This window comes from Meleagris gallopavo, chromosome 2, assembly GCF_000146605.3.
Source record: "Meleagris gallopavo isolate NT-WF06-2002-E0010 breed Aviagen turkey brand Nicholas breeding stock chromosome 2, Turkey_5.1, whole genome shotgun sequence".
Lineage (NCBI taxonomy): Eukaryota > Metazoa > Chordata > Aves > Galliformes > Phasianidae > Meleagris > Meleagris gallopavo.
The window spans coordinates 68,030,170-68,053,006 of NC_015012.2; the positions used below are offsets into that span (position 1 = coordinate 68,030,170).

At 36.4% G+C, this 22,837-nt stretch overlaps 1 protein-coding gene across 4 annotated transcripts in view; it reads left to right on the plus strand.

The window, feature by feature from the left end:
- HACE1 (HECT domain and ankyrin repeat containing E3 ubiquitin protein ligase 1) overlaps window positions 1-22,837 on the plus strand; it is a 49,157-nt gene that overhangs the window by 15,896 nt on the left and 10,424 nt on the right. For 3 of the 4 annotated variants that reach the window (XM_010707563.3, XM_019613080.2, XM_010707564.3), the window contains 10 exons: window positions 1,232-1,338; window positions 5,121-5,367; window positions 9,535-9,872; window positions 12,997-13,065; window positions 13,739-13,826; window positions 14,680-14,791; window positions 14,880-14,977; window positions 15,169-15,256; window positions 16,883-17,032; window positions 20,426-20,622. In XM_010707563.3, coding sequence (XP_010705865.1) covers window positions 1,232-1,338; window positions 5,121-5,367; window positions 9,535-9,872; window positions 12,997-13,065; window positions 13,739-13,826; window positions 14,680-14,791; window positions 14,880-14,977; window positions 15,169-15,256; window positions 16,883-17,032; window positions 20,426-20,622 — 1,494 coding nt within the window. The remainder of the gene's footprint in view (window positions 1-1,231; window positions 1,339-5,120; window positions 5,368-9,534; window positions 9,873-12,996; window positions 13,066-13,738; window positions 13,827-14,679; window positions 14,792-14,879; window positions 14,978-15,168; window positions 15,257-16,882; window positions 17,033-20,425; window positions 20,623-22,837) is intronic. The other variant, XM_019613079.2, reaches the window with a different exon arrangement.

Here is a 22,837-nt window from a genome sequence, read left to right on the forward strand (position 1 = left end):
GATTCACTGTATAGTTATATTTCTTGTAAACAAAAATAAAGCAAATGAAACCTTAGGTATAGTTTTCTACAACCAAGTTCAAACTGTTCTGCACAGAGACTTGGATAATGACCAGTTTGTATTATGTGTGATGACGTTAAGAGTTAAAAGTCAAGACTCATTTTTAAACATTCTTCACAAACTGGAAAAAATATTGATAAGCTGCAGGGTGACAGAATGGATTTCACTAGGGACAAGTACAGTGCTCCTGTGCTTACACAGGAACAATCAGTGTTAAAATAGATTATGGGAAGCTGCTGCCTGTGGAGCAGCTCTGTAGAAAAGGATCTGACGTTTATTGTAGGCTACAAGTTGTGCTGACACATTGGCATCATGTTTTTCAGTTTGTGAGAGTAAGGAAGAAGGAAGGAACTTCTGTTTCCTTTAAGACACGCATAGCAGTCCTGCTGCACAAGTTCTCTTTCGCTGAAATATTGCATCCAGCTTTGGAAACTGTTCAGAGAAAGATGAAGACTCCTAAGAATTTAAAGAAAATAATAAACACAAGAAATGACTGCTATAAAAAGATTGAAAGAGTTACAGTTATGTAGCGTAAAAAAGTTTGGGGTAGGAAGAGGCTTGCTAACTGTCTTAAATTTGTAGAAGGCTGCTCAGTGATTTTTTACAGTAAGAAATATTTTGCCTTAGACATTTGTAGCTAGTGATTTAACTTAGCACTGAGAAAAGCTTTCACATAGTTAAGGTTAGTGGAGATTAGAAAAAAACTTGATGAAGCTGCCTTCAGACATGTAAGTGTTTAAAAATGAACCAGGCAAATTAGACAAACTATTTTGGATCATAGGTTCAGTAAGTAGCTCTTATGGGATCAGAGTGTTGGGCTAGATTGCTTTTGTGAAATTCCTTTTCTTTTTGCCTTTCTGCAGTTCTGTGAGAAGGATTACTGAACTTTCTGAAAGTGGGGGTGACAGAAGTGAAGTAAATGAGAAGATTGTAGGAGTGCATGATGAATAGTGTCACTGGAGGGTTAGTTTCTCTGTGAGAAAATGCCTATGATAGAGAGACGTGTACAACAGAGGAGTTAATAAATGTTAACTAAGGTTAGATTAATTGTTCAACAACAGAGGCATGTACATTAATGTTTCTAGGAATTAGAGCTAGACTGTGTAATAATATTCTAAATTAAACTTTGGTCTGACACTCTATATAATCTCTTTTGTTTTAATGAACCCAGTTGCGGCAAGTTCTGGAACATTTGTCTCAGCAGAGTGAAAGCCAGTATCTTAAAATCCTGACAAGTCTTGCTGAAGTTGCTACGACTAATGGTCACAAACTTCTTAGGTAAGTTTGAGAGGATTATAAATTGGTTGATAAGCTACCAGGTAGTTCTTGCCACTTAATAGATTTGATAATCTAAACCATGTGATGTTGGGCACATGCTGGAGTAAATGGAGCTCATATCTAATTCTGTATAACAGGGCTTGCTTAGATCACCGTCTTCACAAGGATGTCATTAGAGAAAGGTGTTATCTTCCTTGTATACTGTTAGGACCAGGAAGATTGAGTTGCAGAGAAGTGAAATTTTTTTTAAAAAATAAGTTTAACATGGCTATGTCAGCATTAGAAAGGGAAACTTTTTAGTCAGCCGTCATTATTACTTCCCAGCCCCTGTTCTTTTTTCCTCACAACTTTTCTTTACTTTCTGCATGCTTTCCTGGTATGCCTGAGAAGAATTTTGTTTTTTTCAGGCACTTGAATCATGCCTGCTGGCTCTGGTTGTCTTCCATGGTTACTAATATATGTATGAAAGCACTTGTACTGCACCAAAGCAAAACTAGCATCAACAGTGTGCTATCTCAGCAATGCAAGTAGCAGTTAGTTGAAGAAGCATGTAAAATAGGCAAGTGTGTTTTCCTAGTATGCTTTACTAATTTTTGTGGCATCTGTTAAAGGCAGTTTGTGCAAAACACCTCATCTGTAATGTGTTGGAACTTCAAATGTGTTTAATGTAAATTAAACTGACGATTTTGCATTTCTATTTGATTTATTACTGTTATTGCTCCATTATATTGAGCAACATTTTCTCAGTGTGGCTGTAGAAACAGACTGTAGGAACAGCTTGTACATGTCACAGAATATGAGGTGCTGTGTGCTTCTGTAGTTGCTGAACGTGAATTGTCTAGCTCAGGCTGAAAACAAATTAGAAGCATTCTGTTGCATGGGCTGGCATTTCTGGATTTGCCTGCACTGACAGTGTCCTGCAGGCTCTTACTGACCCACTTCTTTTTGGTATATCGTCACAAGCAATATGGAATTATTTTTCTATTACAAGATATAAATTTCAAAAACTGCATTCAATTTGTGCTTCAATTAAGTGTTTCTCAGTTGCTCAACATTAACATAATGAAGCTGAAGGTACTACTTGGTGCATATAGCCCTCTGAGCTAGGGCCTCTCTTCTCTCTCTTCCCTCTAGCAAATTGTATGGAAAATGCAATCCATGTATTTAAACTTGTGTGTCTGAGCCAGTAACATTGGAGTATTAGTTTCCTGGGCAGTAACCTACAGACCATTGCTGTTGGGTTTATTCTTTGTTTAGTCTGGAATAATCTAAAGTAAATTTTTGTAATGCTTCTAGCAGGTAGCCTGGAGTGACCGTGGATATGGACTTCTGCCTTAAAAACCCACAGTAATCTTGTTAAAATAGCTTTCCCTCCATTGCCCATTTCCTCTTTCCAATAAATAACTGGAATGATTTGGTCTTGCTGGTGTAGATTGAGCTTAGCAAAATGTTTACAAATATGCTAGTAAAAGCATTAGTAAACTTTTGAAAGCACTTAAAGATTTTTCTGTTTAAATGAGACCTCCTTCTAGAGACTGAGAGATTTAAACTGAAATTTTCACCAAGAAAGCACCACTGCTGATGGTAAACCTGAATTCACATGTTTATTTTTGCCCTACTTCTTGAATTAGCTTATTGTATTCATCAGTTCTTTTGGTCTGTAAGTAAAGATTTTCTAAATACTGATTTTTAGCTGTGACCAGAACTTCTGTTAACAGTCCAAATAAGGCCAACTAGTCAGGAAATTTATGTTACCAAGTTGAAAATTAAACTTTCTCGTTCTTGCTATGTTTACCATTGTATTTCTTTCTTATCTTTATTGAAAGATAATTGATTTATTGAAAGCTTAAATCAAAATCATGTCAGGAAAGTTGTGCTTTCTGTAGTATTTGTGTAGTACTTCCCTTAAGTAGGCGTGGGGGTGTATTTTTTTTCTTATTAACACCTAACTGGTAGTCATTAAAATGTTATGCTGTAAACAATGTCTTTTTTTTTTTTTTACTCATACTGTGGGAAGAAGCAAAGTCATGGTGAAAGTACTGTGATGCTACAGTTGCCCTAAGCACTGTTCCAACAATATTATGTGTAACTAACGTTAGAAATTTTTAATGCTGTTTAAACTTGAGTGCTACGTTGTATGTCTAATTCTATTGTGCTTGTTTCAGTGGGATTTTTTCACTTCTAAAGTTTGCGTTGCTTTAAAAAAATTTCCCTGCAGAGCACTGAGGAAAGAGTTTTATTCAGAAGTATAATTAGTTGCTTAAGTTTAGGCAGATTGGAACTGACTGTGAAATAGCAGATTAGTAATTGCATCGGAGATATGCATCCTCTAAGGGTGTCAGTGTTCTGGCTCATATTGATCTTATAGTTAGAAAGCAAGTACTTCAAGGATAAAACTGAATATATACCTTCTTATAAATATGCATATGTATCATAGAATGGTTTGGGTTGGAAGGGACCTTTAAGAGTATCTAATTCCAACCCCCTGTTGTGGGCAGGGACATTTCTCACTGGATCAAGTTGCGTATGGCCCATCCAACCTGGCTCTGAAAACTTACAGGGGTGGAACATCCACAACTTCTCTGGGCACCCTGTTGCAATGCCTCACCACCCTCTGAGGAGAGTTTCTTCCAAATATCTAACTTAAGTCTCCCTTCTTTTAGTTTAAAGTATTACCCCTTGCTCAGTTGGTACACTCCCCAATAAGGAGTCCCTCCCTATCTTTCCAGTAGGTCCCTTTTAAGTACTGGAAGGCTGTAATGAGGAGCCTTCTCTTCTCCAGGCTGAACATCACCCTTCTTCTTATGAGAGGGGCTTTTCCCTCTGAGCATCTTTGTTAGAGTGAGTCCAGAGTAGGGCTAAAAGTCCATGCCCAGCTGATTTTGGGGCCCCAGGCCTGGATTCAGTACTTCAGGTGGGTCTCACAAGGTCAGAGCAGGGTGGACAATCGCCTCCCTTGTTCTGCTGACTACCTCTCTTTTGATGAAGCCCAGGGTACAACTGGCTTTCTAGGCTGCAAGCACACATTGCTGGCTCATGTCAAGCTTTTCATCCACTAGCACCACCAAATCCTTTTCCAAAGGGCTGCTCTCAGAACTGTGTAGGTTTCAGTAAAAGAAATTTTAATTTCTTGCAGTTTTGTGTGTGTGTGTTCAGGATTGACAAATTCTTATCTCTTGGAATTTAAAACAAAAGTTAAGTTTGAATAAGAGCATTCCACTTGTGCACAAACTCATGAGTGTCTCTAATTCACACTGTGTTTGTACTGAAGGAGTTCTTCTTGATTTCAGTGTTGGGCAGTTAATAAGGCATAAAACTTATATATATTAAATAAATAAGTAAAAACCCAATGCTGTTATGTTGTATCTTCTAGGTCACTTGTTTTCCCTGTAAAAAACAGTGACACTTATCATCCTGACCCCTCAGCTGATTAAGATAATTAATTCACATTTAGGACAGGATTTAGGTTATGGATGACCTGTGGTGGTAAATCTGATTATTACAGCTTTATCATTATATGTGATTCTCTTCTGGAATGAAAAATGTTTTCAACTAGTTAACCCAATTTGTTTCATACATTGAGATCTTTACTGTAATTAGCTGGATTTCTTACCCATGACCTGTGCAGGAAATAAAAGTTCAAATATATTAGGGTTTAAAGACAAGGACTTTTTTCTTCAGCGTGTGTCAGACCTTACCACTAGATTGCTTACTCCTTAATATACTACTTTGTTTCTTTTGATCTAGGAAAAGAAACTTACATATTCCATTTTTTCCCTCAGCTTGTCAAGTAATTATGAAGCTCAAATGAAGAGTCTCTTAAGGATTGTGAGGATATTTTGCCATGTCTTTCGCATTGGCCCATCCTCTCCCAGTAATGGAAATGACATGGGCTACAATGGAAATAAAACTCCAAGAAGTCAGGTGTTCAAGGTCAGAAAAGTATATGATGTTGTTAGGAAGATAGACGTTAAAGAGATGAATTTCACAAAGCATGCATTCATTAATCAGACATCTCATGAACAGGAAGTAAGTTTGGTTGATGTCCCTATCCCTTCTTAAGTTAATCCTGACTCTTTCCTTTTGTTGTTTTTTTTTTCACTGAATTCATTTAAACATTGATGCACATTTCACCTTATTATTTATGTTTATTTCTTGTTTGATTTTGATGTTTTATTTATTAGATGTTAAAAATTTAGTTCTTAACTGGTCTTGCTAAACTTTGGTTTTATTATAAACATTTTATTTAAGAATGTAGTGATCTCAAAATGTGGTAATATTAAGCAATGTAGAAGAGATTGTATTAATGTTGCTTCAAAATTAGGAGTTCTTAATTTCTAATCAGTTTATTGTTTTCATTCTGATCATGATTTCCCCCCCCCCAGGTTATTCTCGAATGTTGTTACTATATGCTTTAAAATGTATAGCTTACTACTTCCCTTGAAAGGTTCTTGATTTATAGCTGCTTTCAAAAATGTGCTTTAGGCTCTGGCCATTTAGGTGTTTAATTTCTGAACTTTTTTAAACACTTGTTTGTGAGGAATCCTGTCAAAAATTGTATCTTTACTTTCTGTAAAGGAGTCTCAGTTTCCTGCATGCGAGTGCATTGGGAGTATAACTGATAAGCACCTAAAGATAGTCTTTTTTTTCTTTTCTGTTTTAATTTCTCCTTCCATCCTCTTGATGGCAGAATTCATGTCACCAAATTTGGAAGCCAATGATTAAATGATGAGAATATTCCTTAACCTTCACCTTTCTATCAGGTGTTCTAAAAATAGGGTATTTTGAAATGACTGCTTTTTTTTGTGATCTGATATGTTTATCAGATTATTTCTAGTGAATTTTAAACAGTTATGTTAATAAGTTCATGAAAGATGACACTACAGCTATGTTTAGTTATTTAGCTTAATTTTTTATTAAGTTTCTTTCCTCAGAAGAAAAACATTAGAATATTTGGAAAACAAACGTTACTTTTTTAATAGGAAAATAGTTTTAATAACAAATTTATTTGTATTGTTAATATTAGACTAGAGCTTGAGTGTGAAAAATATTTGTGCAAAATGTGATGCATCATCCTGTATGCAGTGTAATATTTGTCCTTTAGGGTTATTCATTAAAACATGTTGAACTAAATTGGCACTTTGTGAATTTGACCACATGTTCATTCCTTTTCAAAAATCAAAGGATTACCCAAATCACAAGAATAATTTTATTAAAGGCACCATTTTTTAACACTTTCAGTGAAAACTTGTTTAAATGTACCAGATCAAACAACAAGCAGATGGTGCTGAACACAGTTAATACAGAAATACTTGTGGTGAGGAGGTTGGACAGATAATGTTACCTTTCTTCTTTTTTTTTCTTGGGAGTAGCTTAACTTTACATTTTGTTCTGGTTTATAGACTACAATAGAAAGAACTTTCTCTTCAACTGGAGATCATTTCAAAACTCATTATTAAAAAAAGTAAAAATAAAATTAAAATACCACGATTTGTGAAGGAAGCTGTATTTCAGCAAAGTTACTTACCTGTGTGGCCATACCAATTTATGTGCTGGAGGAATTGTTTCTCCATTTGATTTGTAGATTAATTTTGTGCAGTAGACAAATACTACACAACTGGCACAGCTGTCCCAGAAAATACCAGTAATTCTGAGTTCTGTAAAAACAATTTTAATGTTATTTTAATGAAAGAGAATAATATATACTATTGTTGCATGAACAAACAAAGAAAAGCATTCGTGAGGATTTAAAATTTATCATTGTAACTTTTTTATTTATTTTAGAAGTTTTAAAACTTGGGCAGCCCTTCCTTAGGGCCAGTGCTTTCTTTCTCTATGATATTAAATTTTAGAGTAAAAAACGTAAAATAATTGATGAGAGTTTGTTCTGGTTTAGGAACGGAGTATGCTGGTCTGGCAGTGCAATTTTAATCTGAGTTGCAGTTGGATTAGACTTTTCTGGTTGTGCAATAACTGGATTGTGCAATAACTGGATAGTTACTACAAGATAAGATAATTCTAAGTCAGTTGATTGACTTCCCTTTGTCTTCTATTATTGCATTCCCTTTTTTCTTTTTTTTTTTTTTTTTCTTTCTTTAAAAATGTGATGTTGGGCACTTTTTACTCCTTTTCAGGAGAGGGGAAAGCTCTTTGTTATATCTCTATATTATTACACTGTTAGTTGTTGTAGTGGTACTTGAAGAGACCTGGGAGTTGTCTATCTTGATTGGTACTAGCATCACCAGCACTTTGTTCAAATGCTGTTCATTTGAACAAGTAAAGACCTATAGATATTTTCTTATTTTACTGTATAGGATGCTAGTTATTTGTCCAGCACTGTCTCAATCTGAGAATGGATTGGGAAACTTTCATTTGGAGGATGTTGTTGTGGTAGCAGTGGCAGGAGTTCTGTCTTATGGTACCCTTGTAAAATAGATGGAGGAACAATTTCGGGTGTTGCTGATTTCTTTTTTTCCTTTCTTCTGAACACATTCCCTTTATGTTCAAGTAGGTCTGTGCATGATGGCTTTTAAAAAGCTGATGCAAAAACATGCTTTATCTAGTATAAGAAATTAAGAAAAACTTTTTTCTTTTTTTCAACACTATGTTACAGTTTTCTTATATTAGTGTACTGTTTGAACGTACTTTGAAGCATGTCAGAAATTATTAGTAATTTTGCCACCTGTATTATGAATTTTGGAATTTTTGTATAATCTATTTTTTATAATCTTATAATCATTATAATCTAAGTGAAATTGAAAAGGTGAATATATCTTGATCTGAGGCTGCTGAGGAATGTTATTTCTTGGCAAGAATAAGAAAACCACTGGGCCATCTCTGCTTTACTGAGGTTCCTTTTATGTAATTCACCACAGGCCATCTAGAGAGAATTGTGGTTGCTAGGGGGGCAAGAAGTTAGTTTCATATGGTATGTAGAACAATACCAGTACCAGACATGGAGAGCAGACTGGCTTTCTTTCCTTAAATATCTTATTGGAGAAAATGGAATCGTTGGAGTTTTTTTTAACAGTAAACTTCAACAAGAGTTTTTAATACACAGCTTTCATGTGGGAATTAATTTGTTCTGAGAGTATATGGTTATTAGGTATAGTGACAGTGCTCCAAGTAATCTAGGCTCCTGATACTCTCTGCTGCAAATAGCCCTTAATATTTAAAGGTAGGGTTAGATGTTGAGAATGTACTTTTCAGTACCTGCTAAGTCCTTAAATTCCTAAATTGGTTAAAAACGTTGATTCAGCAGTAATATATGGAAAAGGGAATGTGTTCACCTTTGATTTTTGAACAATATGGATAGCTTCAGTCAGAAATACCTCCCTATACTCATAGAACGTATACTTGTGAAGTGTCCACTTAAGCAGCATTAAGGAGTGGCACAGTTGGGCCTGATGTTTTTGAAATGCCTGTGAGGAAGCCACAAGTGTCTCAGCTCTTCCCATTCTCTGCTGTAGGCCTGCACCTGAGTGCAAATGTGTAACAATGCAATTGTGCCAGGTTTTCATTATATTCGTAGTGAGCAAAGAGTGACTTTGTTCAAATGAAATGCATAGCTTTACAAATTGCTGTGACATCCTACTAACATTATTTTTATTTCAGAAAGGTATTAGTGTCCCCCAATCTGAGACATCTTGAATACTATCAAAATGAGCTGTATGATCTCATGCTGTGATAAAGCACAATTTACTAGATGCATGTATCAATCTGAATCTTTGGCTCTGTTTAGGGCTTGCTCTATCCACCTGTGGGGAGCTTTTTTGACCAGGACCTTAAGAAAGCACTAATAAGCTTTTAGTCTTAAAACTAGAGATGTGCTTTAATGTCTTTGACAAAGTGCAGCTGTTGGGCAGAGCTATGCTGTGTAAGAACAGTGAAGCCAAACTATGTTAAACAGTTCAGTGTTTGACCCTTCTTTAAATTATTTTACCTTTGTTTCTGTCTCCTCCTTGATTGTTCCCATTCAATATGAAATTTTCTCTCTGTGCTTGTGGTTACAAGCAGAGAATTTTTAGGAATATTTTAGCCTTATGTCTAACATGACTTCTGAAGTATTATTTAGAACTTTTAAATGTGAATGATGTTTCTTTGTCTTAATATTAATGATGTGATGATCATATTATCTAATGTGAACTATGTTCTTTTTTTTTTTTTTTTGTCGTTTTTTTACGTATTTTATTGCAGCCACTGGAACTACTCTGGCACTCATTAGACGAATGGCTAGTTCTTATAGCCACAGAGCTGATGAAAAACAAAAGGGACTCTGCCAACATTACTTCTATTTTGCTGAAGCAAAAAGGACCAGATCACCAGGATGCTACTCCTACGCCTTCCTTTGCTGCTGCAGGAACAGAGAGCAGAAAAGAACTATCCACTGACACAGGGAACTCAAAAACATATGAAGTTGCAGGGAAGCAGGAAGCTTGTGCTGATGGCCAGGATGTTATCTCCATGACAGCAAACAGGCTAAGTGCTGTCATTCAAGCATTTTATATGTGCTGCTCCTGTCAGATGCCTCAGGGGTAAGGAGGATACTGTTCGTTAACTAAGCTATTACATTTTTAAAATCGTATATGTTTTCTTGGAAGAGTGTTGGTGCTGACCAGATGATATTAATGGCAGTCAAGGGCATACTTCCTGATGCTTTCATTAGTTCAATTATTTGATTTCTTTTTTTTCTCCTGCTTTAATGAAAGTAAAATGGCATAGCAAATTTTACTTAATGCTGTTGGTAACTGTATCAGAGCAGGTTTCATATTGACTGTCTTTTTTTAATCATGTGGGATACATGCAGGAAATGTAGTTTTGATCTCTTGAAATTTAGCTGTTTCTGCTGTTGGTTCTTAGTGTGAAAATATCTCTAAGTTTAAGGTGATTATCCCACAACAACTATAATTGATCTCAGAAGAAATGCAGATTGTGTATGAAAATGACAGCTGGGGCAAGACTCATTTGGCTGTATTGCAGAAGTTTTTAAAAGAAGCTTTTTATCTCAAAATAACACTTGGAATTCTGCCCCAGGTTAGCAAGTATTATTTTGTGTGGAACAGACATGACCTAACTTATGTAAATTAGATACCATCAGTGTCTGGTTTAAAACAAAGTGTGTTCTCTGTAGCCGAGGTCTTAGTCTGTCCAGGCTTGCTTATATCTGTCAAGTGAACTTGCAAAGAAAAAATCCTTTGACCCTTCTGAGTGGAGAGTTAGGAAAGTATGGAGATTTGATCCAGGTCCCTGAGAAATCTTGAAGTGAGGTTCCCTCTGCATGATTTAATGACCGTAAACTGGAGCATAGGAAGTTCTGCACCAATATGTGAGGGAACTTCTTCACAGAAAGGGTGTCAGAGCACTGGAACAGGCTGCCTAGGGAGGTTGTGGATTCTCCTACTCTGGAGATATTTGAGACCTGCCTGGATGCCTACCTGTGCAGCTTGCTGTAGGGGGGCTGCTTTGCAGGGGAGCTGGACTCAATGATCTCTGGAGGTCCTTTCCAGCCCCTGTGATTCTGTAATAATTCCTGATTATTTCCTGCTACTGGAAGGATTTTCCTTTCTCTGCAAACATAGTGGATCAAAAACTTCCAAGTCAGCCAGTATGTTTTGTCTGGTGTCTCCTCTCTGGGCATTCTGGAAGATGCTCTGAGGATCAACACTTTCAACAAATGCTTTGTACTTTAGCTTTTACTTTTACTTCGCTCTGAATAAGAAACTGCTTATAAGCCATTCCCTTTGAAATCTCCATTAAAACTTGCTAAGATGCAGTGGTAAAAAAAATCTATTTATGACTGCAGAGTAGAAATAATTTTAGAAATGAATAAGTGCACCTTTTCCCCCTTTGATTTATGTCTATAGCAATACTGAATTTGAGGCTGTCTGTATCCTGCTGAGTTGCCTGCGGACCTTGCCCAGTGGTTCTGTTCTTCCACACGTTTTATGCTGGGATTCGGGAAAAACCTTGTGGATACTGTTAGAATTGAGAGCTGCCGTAGAAGCTAGGAGAATCAGAACTGTTTCAGTGATTTATTGGTAACTTGAAGAACTTGGGATACAGAAAAATAAGGCAGTTCATGCCTGTTAATTTTTTTATTTATTATTTTTTTTTAGAATTTCTCAAACCTATGTAGATAAATGTAAAAATGTGATATTTATTCTACTTCACTAAAATTTTCATGGCAATGGGAATAAATGGTATGTCTATTTTGCTTGCTGATTCCAACAAATGACTCTTTCAGACAGAAAATAATTTTAAATGGGTCTAATTTTAGATTTGAGTGTCTTTTATGTTTAATGAAGGAGAGTAAACAGAGCTCATAGTTTTCCATTGTTTTAAATGTTCATACAATAAAAGATGGCATTTCATGCTTTAATGGAAAATTGTCTAGTAATGAATTACTGAGTGGAAACAGAGGGTTAGCACTTGAGCTCTGAAAACATATGAAGCATTAAGGTTATTTTCATTTGCTCGTCATGATTACTTTTCTTCTGTGAATGCTCTTATTGAATCTAGCTGTTCTTTGTCAAAGTACTGAAATGCAATGTAACAAGTTTTCAGCATCAATACTGAAGAGTTTAGGGAGTTTTTGTAAGTTACATCTAAATGTGTGAATTGCCATAGAATCTGTGAAGAGAAGGCTGTCTTATAGTTGTTCAATAGTCTCAGACCATATCTCAGGCCCCAAATAGTGTTTTTAAAATGTTCATACTCAGCATTGAAGACTTTGTTCACTAGTTTAAATTCTGTAAGGACAAGGGAAAGAATATGGTGAAATTTTAGTGAACAAGAGAGGGAAGGAAAATAGCTCAGTTTAGATAAAAGAGCTGCTCATTTTTATGTAAAATAGATGTTGGGGGCATTGTTACATTCAGACTTTTATTGCTGGAAATCTGTAATTTTCGACTTGTTTGTGGTAGTTAATTTTCTTAATAACTCGGAGTTGTGGTAATTTTCCAGAGATCTTTTAGGATTATTGTCCTGGACTTTTTGAAAGCACTATTTTTCAGCACCTTTCTCAGATACTGCCTGTGTTAAGATAATTTTATCCTCAATTGCAAATATTGCTTTTGTAGAAACTAAAGGACTCAATAAGTATTTCTCTCTTCTTGAGAAACGCACCACACAAACGTAAACAAGTTTGCACCCACATAAATCCCATGTAAATTCCTCCCACGTTCTCTGAACATATGCAGGAGAAAAAATAAAATTCCATGCTAATGTAGAAGATTACTTGCATGGCAAGTAATTTGATCTCTTTAAGAAGCTATTAAGTTTCACTTTTCCCCCCTGTAATTAATGAGTTCACTGTTTGTAGTATTATTTCTTCATAACTCTTTTCCTCACTTAGTACAATTTACAAGGTGTGTTCTGGGGCTTGTAGCTAATGAACAGGCATATGGAACAATGTGCATTTATGGTGTATGTAATAATAGTCTGTCTGTACATGTGTTTCAGTTGCACTGAAAGTTGGGAGAATTCAACAGAGAAATGTGCGTCTTCATATTCTTTAATGCTGCTGAGTGTTTTGTTCAATGATTGAGTAGTTTATTTGTGTAACGTATTAGAAAATAGAATGCAATAACATGCGTAATTCAAATTCTTTTCTGTTTCCTTAAATAATTTCATTAATATCTTATGGTTTTCTTTGAACAGGATGACGTCACCTCGTTTTATAGAATTTGTTTGTAAACACGATGATGTCCTTAAGTGTTTTGTTAACCGGTAAGCTTCGAGGAATGTGCAGTTCCTAATTTGTTTGTTTATTTTTTGTCCAGTATGGTCCAACCTCACATACTTTTTCTTCTTAAGGAATTGTGTTTTGAAGTTATTGTTTTGACATATGCAGCGTGCACGCTCTCGGTCTTTTCAAACACGCTTTAGTCCTTTCAAATTTGGGAGAATGAATGTTAATTATTCAGAGCTCAGGCCTAGATGAATTCTTCTGCATTTGTAAACAAACCTTCTGTAAGATTTGGTGAGATTTTGTGAAGAAAATCTTTTTCGCAGAGCAACAGAGTAAGTTTTTTTTTTTAGCAGGTTATTACCTCCTCTGCTTTTCCAATCCTACTCTTCTGAGGTGAATGCCAACTTTCAAGCTTATTCAAATGTGTTATATGTAGTGACTTCTGGTCACTATGTTAGTGCATTTGGTTGTTCTCATTGTTTTTCAGGCACTGTCCAGCTCATAAGTGTGTCTTCTATTTGTATAAGGGATGAGGTAGCTTAAGTCATTTGGAAACAAGCAGTAACGAAAATGTTACAAAAAAGAAGGGTCTGTTGGAACTGTTCTATAGGAGAAATTGCTCTGGCTCTTTAAGTAGCCTTAATATGTCATGAAGTGTTATTATTAGATCTCTGACCAGTGGACTTCTAACTCAAAGTATTTTTCTTTCAGGAATCCCAAAATCATTTTTGATCACTTTCATTTTCTTCTTGAGTGTCCTGAACTAATGTCCAGATTTATGCACATCATAAAGGCTCAGGTAAACGCCAAGAGATGCTTTGCTACAATTTCTATTAGTATAAGAGAGTTGTTTTTTTTCGCTTGTTTGTTTTTAAAATCCACTAGGGGAGGATAGAAGAATTATGTCCTCCAGTGCTTCTGAATGTGAGATACTCTAAGATAAGTTAAACAGAAAAAAACAGAGGATGAATACACCATTATTAGTTGATTTTGCCGTAGTTACTTAGTGGGAGCTCCTTCAGTGAAACATTGTTTCCCCCTGTTTGATTACTTGTGGGTGGGTGTGTTTTTTGTTTTTTTTTCCTGCAAAGTAAAAGCCTGATGTCTTGTGTAACCTAAACACATTTAATGTTTTTATGTGGGATGTGAATTCTAGACCAAAAATCTACTCTACAGAAGGCTACTGTAACTAAGTGGAAAAAATAGCAGGCAAACTTCATTATGAAAGTCTGATTTATATGCAATGCTTGCCCATTTTGACATTGTTGCCCTTTCCTCATCCCAAAATGCTTCCTACCTTATTAAGATAGTACTAAGTAACTCAGCACATCTCAAAATGAATCTGTAGTGTGCATAACAATTTTCACAGAATCGCAGAACAGTTGAAATTTGATAGAACCTCTGGGTCCATCTGTCCAAAGCACAGCTCAACCAAGGTCACCCAAAGCAGGGTGCCCAGACTCATGTCCAGGTGGCTTTTGAAGGAAAGTCCACAACCTCCCTGGGCAACCTATGCCAGTGCTCCATCACCTGCACAGTAAAGAAGTGCTGCCTGATGTTTAGATGGAAGGATGTTTCCTCACCATGCTTGTGAAGAAGGAATTATCTAGTTGAATGCGTCTATCTAACGTCGTTTACCTTTTGTTTTGTAGCCGTTTAAAGATCGTTGTGAATGGTTCTATGAACACCTGCATTCAGGGCAACCAGATTCAGACATGGTGCACAGACCTGTCAATGAAAATGACATCCTTCTGGTTCACAGAGGTATTATTTTAAACAGAATTGGATGTCTCTGAAATACGTTGAAATAAAATGAATTGATGCTTAAAATTAATTGATGCTTTATATTTAGATTCTATTTTTAGGAGTAGCTGTGAAGTTGTCTCTAAAGCAAATTGTGCAAAACTAAAGCAAGGGATTGCTGTGCGATTTCATGGAGAAGAAGGCATGGTGGGTAAAATTGCTTGGTTTTCCTTTATGCTTTATATAGAAAAACTAATCCTGTCTTTCATGAATAATGCTTAAAATGAAATCCAAATTTAAAATAACTTTTGTACTTTTATTAAGAAATATGTAGTTACCTACCTTAACTGGTAGTAAAAGCTCTAGGTACTAATATGTTTTATTCTTTTGACATGCAGGGACAGGGTGTGGTGCGTGAGTGGTTTGATATCTTATCCAGTGAAATAGTTAACCCAGATTATGCCTTATTTACCCAGTCAGCTGATGGTATGTCTCTGCTTTTTTGTTGTTGTTGTTGCCTAATTTTAGGGTAATGAAAACATTTTTATCATCTGAAATTCACTTAATTGATTGCAGACTGTAAGATTGTTACTTATTAAAAATGAAACTGACAATTATATTTGTGTGTAGAGAAGTGATTTGTTCAACATGTATTTTTAAAACCACAAGTGAATTCTTTTTAATGTGAAGCTTCCTTACATTTTTTTTCTCTTTTGTAAAGGAGAATGATTGTTGCTTTAAATGAATTCATGCTATTTAATGTTTCCATTCGATTTCTGTCTGGTATTAGTGGAACATAATGCTTTGACAGCAGTATAGAAAGTGTTTGCCTTTCTTCTGCGGCTTTACGGAAGTTGTAGAGATAAGATATTGTGTCCAGGTCTGGAGCCCCCAGTACAAGAAAGACAGGGAGCTGTTGGAGAGGGTCCAGAGGAGAGCCACAAAGATGATCAGGGGACTGGAGCACCTCCCCTACGAAGACAGGCTGAGGGAGCTGTGTTTGTTCAGCCTGGAGAAAAGAAGGCTGCGGGGTGACCTCATTGCAGCCTTTCAGTACCTGAAGGGAGCCTACAAACAGGAGGGGAATCAACTCTTTGAAAGGGTAGATAACTGCAGGACAAGGGGAAATGGTTTTAAGTTGAGGGAGGGAAGATTTAGGTTGGATGTCGGGGGGGAATTCTTTACTATGAGAGTGGTGAGGTGCTGGAACAGGCTGCCCAGAGAGGTTGTGGATGCCCTGTCCCTGGAGGTGTTCAAGGCCAGATTGGATGGGGCCCTGGGCAGCCTGGTCTGGTATTAAATGGTTGTTGGCCCTGCATGTGGCAGGGTGTTGGAGCTTCATGATCCTTGAAGTTCCTTCCAACCCTGGCCATTCTGTGATTCTGTGATATCCCTTCATTTCTCTTTAGAAAACCACGAAGTCAAGCAGTTCACTTTTGTGGTAAAACAATCTGTTGGTCTCCAAGGATCTACCTTGTATTTTTGTCTTTTAGGTACTTCATACACAGCAAATCTTTATCAATAAAAGATTTCATATCAGCAGCAGTAATAAATGTTTTGCCCTCTGGCTTAAAAAGTCTTAGGGAGTGGCAAGGATATCAGTCAACAGCAGGAGCATAGATCAGTTTCTGAAAGTTAAAAGGACAAGTTCAGGGATGTCTGTGTGAGATGGTCTCTTCCAAGAAGACCAAGACTGGAAGGCCTGCTGTCTGTGTCTGGCTGGATCCAGATGAAAGGAAGTGAATGTATTCTGGTCTTTCCTGTGAGCTTGTTTACAAGTTTATAGAAGCATGGCCCATGAGAGTGAGCAAAGGTGCAGGTAGAAATGGAAGACCAAGTTCAGCAGATCATGCTTACCCTTCTGTTGATGATAATTATTTCAGGGTGTTGTCTTGGAGAGTGGTTAACTAGTATCATTGTAGTAATATGATGTCATTACACTGTAATACATTTTTCTTCTGTCTTTCTGACATGAACAGAAAAAAAAAAAAGCCACCTCGAACTGCAAAATAAAACTTTGTTTTCAAATAGTGTGTTTTGACAGATATGAACTTCACTTAAAGTAGATATATAGGTAAAGTAACAAAATCCTATTATGTTCTTATTTTATAGGAACAACCTTCCAGCCAAACAGCAACTCTTCTGTAAACCCAGATCATTTGAACTACTTCCGTTTTGCAGGCCAGATCCTGGGATTAGCTCTCAATCACAGGCAGCTGGTGAACATTTACTTCACAAGATCATTCTACAAGCATATTCTTGGTATGGTTTTATTAAAATCCTATTTATTACTCGTAACAATTGTCTAAGCAGTAAATTTTTTCCTTTTTACTTTTGTGTGTGTGTTGAAAGTGCAAAGAATCTTGCTAATCTTTTGTGTATATCAAAATACAGCATAATACGACAGTGATTACTGTTTCATACTGATCTTTTGTATGAACTGCCACATCATGCAGAACGTCTTTTCTTCTGAAGTGCTATTCCTTAGTTGTCTTTGGAGGTATAAAATAGCTTATTGTTTTACTTTTCCTCAAGAACCGCACCTTACTTTAAGCCCTAGCAAGATGTTCAAGGGATTGTTTAGATCTCATTCTGATTTTCTACAATCGGCTTGTTTATCTGCAGTCTTCGTGTGATGATTGCTGAATCTGGAATAGATTGTCTCTTAACTTCAGATTTACTGTTTCTTTTTCCTAAAAGAGTTTGGGGAGCACTGTTGCACTCTGATGATGCAGATATCTTTCTCATGACCTTTCTTGCATGGGAATAGGGTTAACTTTTACTTCTCTCCCTTAGATCTGCTTTATGCTGTGTGACTGTGTACTGGGCAAGAAGTAATGGAGGGCATCAGTCTGAAGCAGCACCAAATTGGCAATGACCCATTAGACTTCAATAGTAATTGTTCCTTCATATGATAAGAGGGTTCTGAAATAGACATTTCTTTATATGGTACAATTTGACTCTGACTCTAGCCTCTCATCAAGAGATTCCTCTATAGGAGGAAAATGACACTTACAGGATAATCTCCATGTGTTGTATTCAGAAATGGGAATCATTTTAATGCTGTTTGCTCACGTGCTTTGAGAATAGTCAGGTGTTGATCTTGTGACCTCTGTTGGAGATGACTACTGATTAATTTGGTTCTTTTCTAGTTTGAATTGAATTGTGATTACGTACTAGGTTTGCTGGTTTCTAAATTGCCAGGATGACCTGGTGGTTTGTTTCTTCTTTCTTTACCCCCTCTATTTTGCAATAGTATCCTGTTTTTGTAGTCTGAATTTAAAGATGTCTGCCACTTCTGAAATATAAGTTTGTCTCAGGTTACCAGACCTGTTCTTTTGCTTCTTACTCTTGCTGCAGGATATTTTTCCAGAAATGAGAAATTAGCACAGTATGTAAAACAGCTGTTGGCAGCATCTCTTCTAACAAAGCATCTCTCTATTTGAAACCTAAACAGCAGCGCATAGCCTCTGTTAGTAAGATCTCACCAGTACCTCTTAATAAGGTCTTACCATCCTGTTGAGCTGACACCCTGTAACTCCTCAGAGGTTTGACACTTAAGTTCAAAAGGTTCACAGGTTTTTGTCACTCTTGTTGCTTTCTGAACACAGTAAAATGGAAAAATATTATCTCTGTTTCCCAAAGTAATTGTTTTTCCTGCATTAGAGTGACTTATTCAAAACGGATTCCTAAGGCCACTTCCCTCAGCTTTGTGAATCTCCTCTCACTTCAGGAACCTGAGGTGCACACTAGCAGATGCTTCTGAGGGCTTTTTAAAATTTATTTTATTTTTGTTTCAAGTTTAGCTATGGGTTATGCACACTGTTGTTCATGCCAAATTCAAGTTTCCAAGTTACAAAGATAGTAGAGGTTCCCTTCAGCTTCCTGGGCTCCATAAGCAATGGATATTAAACATCCTATTGAAGCCTGAAACCAGTTGCAATTTTCTGATTTCTCACCTCGCACTAGAATCCTTTATTTACTTGCCTTTCCCAATGATAGAACACTGTTGTGTGCCAAGAACTCCTGTATCTGAGGAATAGTGTGAACCTCTTTCACAGGAACTCTTTTGTTTAGTCAGCAGACATGAAGTGGAAGTGCCATAAGTAGAAGCTGAAACCTGTGAAAACAAGTGAGGCCAGTTTCTTTCAGGTTCAGGTGGGCTCATCACCTTTTTACACTGTGATGGGATCTTTCTGCACCAATATCTGGTAGGCAAGGATTGATCTCCTACTCTGGTGACAACACAGTTAAAACATGGTTTATAATGTGTTAAATTTCTGGATGACGTTACTTTTATTTGTACTCTTAAACTTCATTTTTCTTCACTTTTCTTTTTGTTTATCAGTTATTACAGAAGTAACCAGCTATTACAGAAGTAGAACTAAAGCAAGAATATAGTCAGAAATTACTAAGGTCTCTTATTTTTTTGTTGTTACTTTTTTCCCCTCAAACTGTCTTATGCTTAAACAGGGGAAGAGAAGATGCTTGCTCTTTTGCTGTTATCCAATTATTTTGTAGTTTTTCTAAAGAGACAGTTTTCTGTTTGGAAAAGGAAACTTCCAGCTCCAGCCTACAAAGCCTCAAGCACTATTCAGACCTTCCAATGAAATACTGTAAAGAGTTTTTTTGCATTTACACGTTTGTACAAGCTGCTAACCTTTGAATTGTCTTATTGTCTGGGGTGCTGCTCCTGCAATCCATAGCATGTTAAAACCTCTACTAACAGAACATTCATGTGACTCCCTAAAAATGCACAAAGACGACTGTGAAGCAAAAGACATACTTTCCAGTAATTAGTTTTCCTCTCTAAAGCTATTAACACTTATACCCTCTTCCTCTTTTCCAGGTATTTATTTTGACAGTTATCTAAATTATCTGTCTTCATAAAGTCACTCAGGTTTGCTTTTTTGTCCAGTGAATAGGTAGTTTTTCGGTGCAAACTCAATCACCTTGTTCTTGATGTGTTTGCTCAAACTTGTTCTCAAGTGCCATGTCTGTGAAGAGGATAATAAATAAGAAGTTTCCATACTTGGCTGGAATCCAAACTTCTGGCACCTCAGTGTGTGTCTCAGTGCTTCTGAGTGACCTGAAGTTCAGTTTGAAAATGTGAAATTTCTATAAATCATTTTTTTTCAACTGAGTAGTAGAACTCATAACAAAAGATGAGAAAGAAAACTGAAGAGTGAGGGAATTTTCAAAATACAGAAAAGTATTCATGTTTTCTTTTTCCAGCTATAAATCTTTTTCTGGGGAGAAGAGATACTATACAGGAAAAAAAAAAAATAGATTTGCGTTCCTAAAAGTTACATAGAAAACTTTTTTTTTTTTTTTGGATCACTCATTTAACATTGTACATTCTGTATTGTTAGATGCTTCTACTGAAATCCACAAGCTATCTAAAACTGTGCAAGCTGTTGTTGCTCAAGAGGTGTGCCATTTGCTCCTCTGGGGAAAAAAAAAACATCCAGAGGAAACTTTAATGCTTTTAAAATGTTATAAGTACAGTTTTGCTGTAGTTTAATAATGGTGAATCCCTTTTCCCACTCTTCTGTTACTGCATTATTCTGTTTCCTCTCTAGAGGGCAATCTTCTACTATATATAAAATTAGAACCCTTTTTTCCTTCTTGTATTTATTTTATTTTTCTTTTTAGGTATACCTGTAAATTATCAAGATGTAGCATCTATTGATCCAGAATATGCAAAGAACTTGCAGTGGATTTTAGATAATGATATCAGTGATCTAGGTTTAGAGCTGACTTTTTCTGTTGAGACTGACGTATTTGGAGCAATGGAAGAAGTGCCATTAAAGCCTGGGGGTGCAAGTATACTTGTTACACAGGAAAACAAGGTGAGTATACAGATTTATTCAGGGGCTGGCAATATAAGAAGAAATGATTGTACTCTTTTTCTGAAAAGCTCAATTTTTTGAAGAAAGTCTACAAAATAAAAAGTTACTGGCTCTTTTTCTAGCTTGATGTGTTACTGAAGTAGTACTATTAAATGTATCTATTAAGTGTTCAGCATTGTTGTAGTTCTTTCTGTCAGAACTTCTGGAAGAAAAATGCAGTATTAATTTTAGAAGTTACATGTATCGATACTGTTAAGTCATGACTGAATACCAGAAGGGTAGAACAATAGCAATTGATTAAAAGTAAAGTTGTAGGTAGGGCAGTCCTAGATTGCCATGCAGTAACATACAGTATGATTGGTAACATAAAAAGCTGCAGGAAGCTTTTCAGCCATTTTCAGTTCACTCACTATGTAGCTGTATCAGTAGGTTTAATTTACTTTGTGTATGCAGTACTCGTTCATCATACTTGTGTATGCAGGTTTCACTGCTAGCACAGACAGCTGTTGTAATAGTAATGACCACTTGGTGTCAGCATTTGCTCTCACAAAATTTTAGTTCCTCTTGGCGCAGTTGGCACCGAATTCTTGTATGCTTAATCCTCATTTTCATTAAGGCAGAGTGCCATTGCAATAACTGGAAGATGTGTGTTGTTAGCCAGATTCTGCCCGTCTCCTGCAATACAGTCATTCATGAAAGAATACGGACAATAAAACAAGTCTGATTGTGAAGTGAGTGGGTGATCAATTTCTTTATTACCTATCAGAGAACGCAAAGATGTCGATTCTTGTTTCTAGGTGGTCTTGATTTCAGCATATAAACCAGATCTGATGATGAAATGAATAGCATTCTTTTTAACAACCTTTTAAAAAGTATTTGGCAGTTACCAGTTAGCATGAAATTAGAAGTTTGCCCACATGAGGATTTCCTCGGCCGTTAATAGCTCACATTGTTCCATTAACTTGTGACTTGGGGCACTGTCTGAAAAAGGTGCTTGAATGTGTATAGAACATTTGTATCCCTGCCAGCTCATCTGCCTTCCTCAGCGCTGTCAGGAGGTTTGTGCAGCTTTTATTTGAAGGGTGGAAAGAAACAGCTAACTGTTATAGTAGCTTTAAAACTGCTATTATTCATTGATTTTTGAATTTGAAGGCTGCAAAATGTAAAGTCAACGTACATCTATAAGATGGCAATGTCTCCTGTTTATTTCTGATTTTGACATCAGTGAACCAGGCTATTGAGAATTGTAGAACTGTGTTTTAGCGTGGTTTAGTATATATGTTTGAGTATATTTTTTTCCAGTTTCTTTAACATGACATGATTTTTGCAGTATGTTTTAGCTTAACTGCTCTAACAGGTTAAACAAAAGAGTGTACTCTAATTTATGCAGCACCTTTTTTTTCGTGCAACAGATATCTTTGTTTTTTCTGCCTTTACCTGAGGAATAAATGATTTTTGCTTAAAAATCTTTGTATTTGCCATACCTCTGGCAGAAGGAAAACCAGCTTCTAAAAGAATTTGCTGTGTCTGCACACTAGCAGATTGCCTGCTTGAAGATAACGTATTTTGAAATGAAATTGAGTGAATCCTTATTCCTTAAAAACCAAACCAACAAACCCTCCAAAGCCCAAACAAAAACAAAAAACAAACAAGCCCACGGGAACAATCCAAACAATCCATTTCCCTCTTACAGAAAAGCAAAAAGGAAAAAAGTATATTATCGAGGAGTAGAAGTAATAGCTGCATAGCTGTTTGTAAAAAGGTGTTTTCTTTGAGCAAATTCTCTTTTTACCTCAATTGTATAATAGGTGAATGGCTGTGGGATCATACCATGTAAATCTTCCAGTCTTGCAATTGGACTGTCTGAGTAGTTCCAACTAAAGTCTCTGTTATAGTGGTGGTTCAACTACCTTTAATGATGATAATGGGGAGACCTCAAAGGGAGAAGTCTTGCTTTTTCCCATTTCCTTGCTATGCAGTTTTTCTTATTCTTTACTATGTAAGTTCTTGTAGATTTCTGCTTTTAGAAAAAACGAGTGACAAAGTTTGACCATATGCTGTTTCAAAAAGTAGTCCAAATCTCTACAGTCATATTTCTTTTTCTGTCTTTGAGACCTGTCTGTCTGTGATTTGGCCGTGCTGTCTGGCAATAAAAAACCACAGAATTTTTTCAAACAGCTTTAGAATGTGGCTTCCCCCTAAACCTGTACATCAT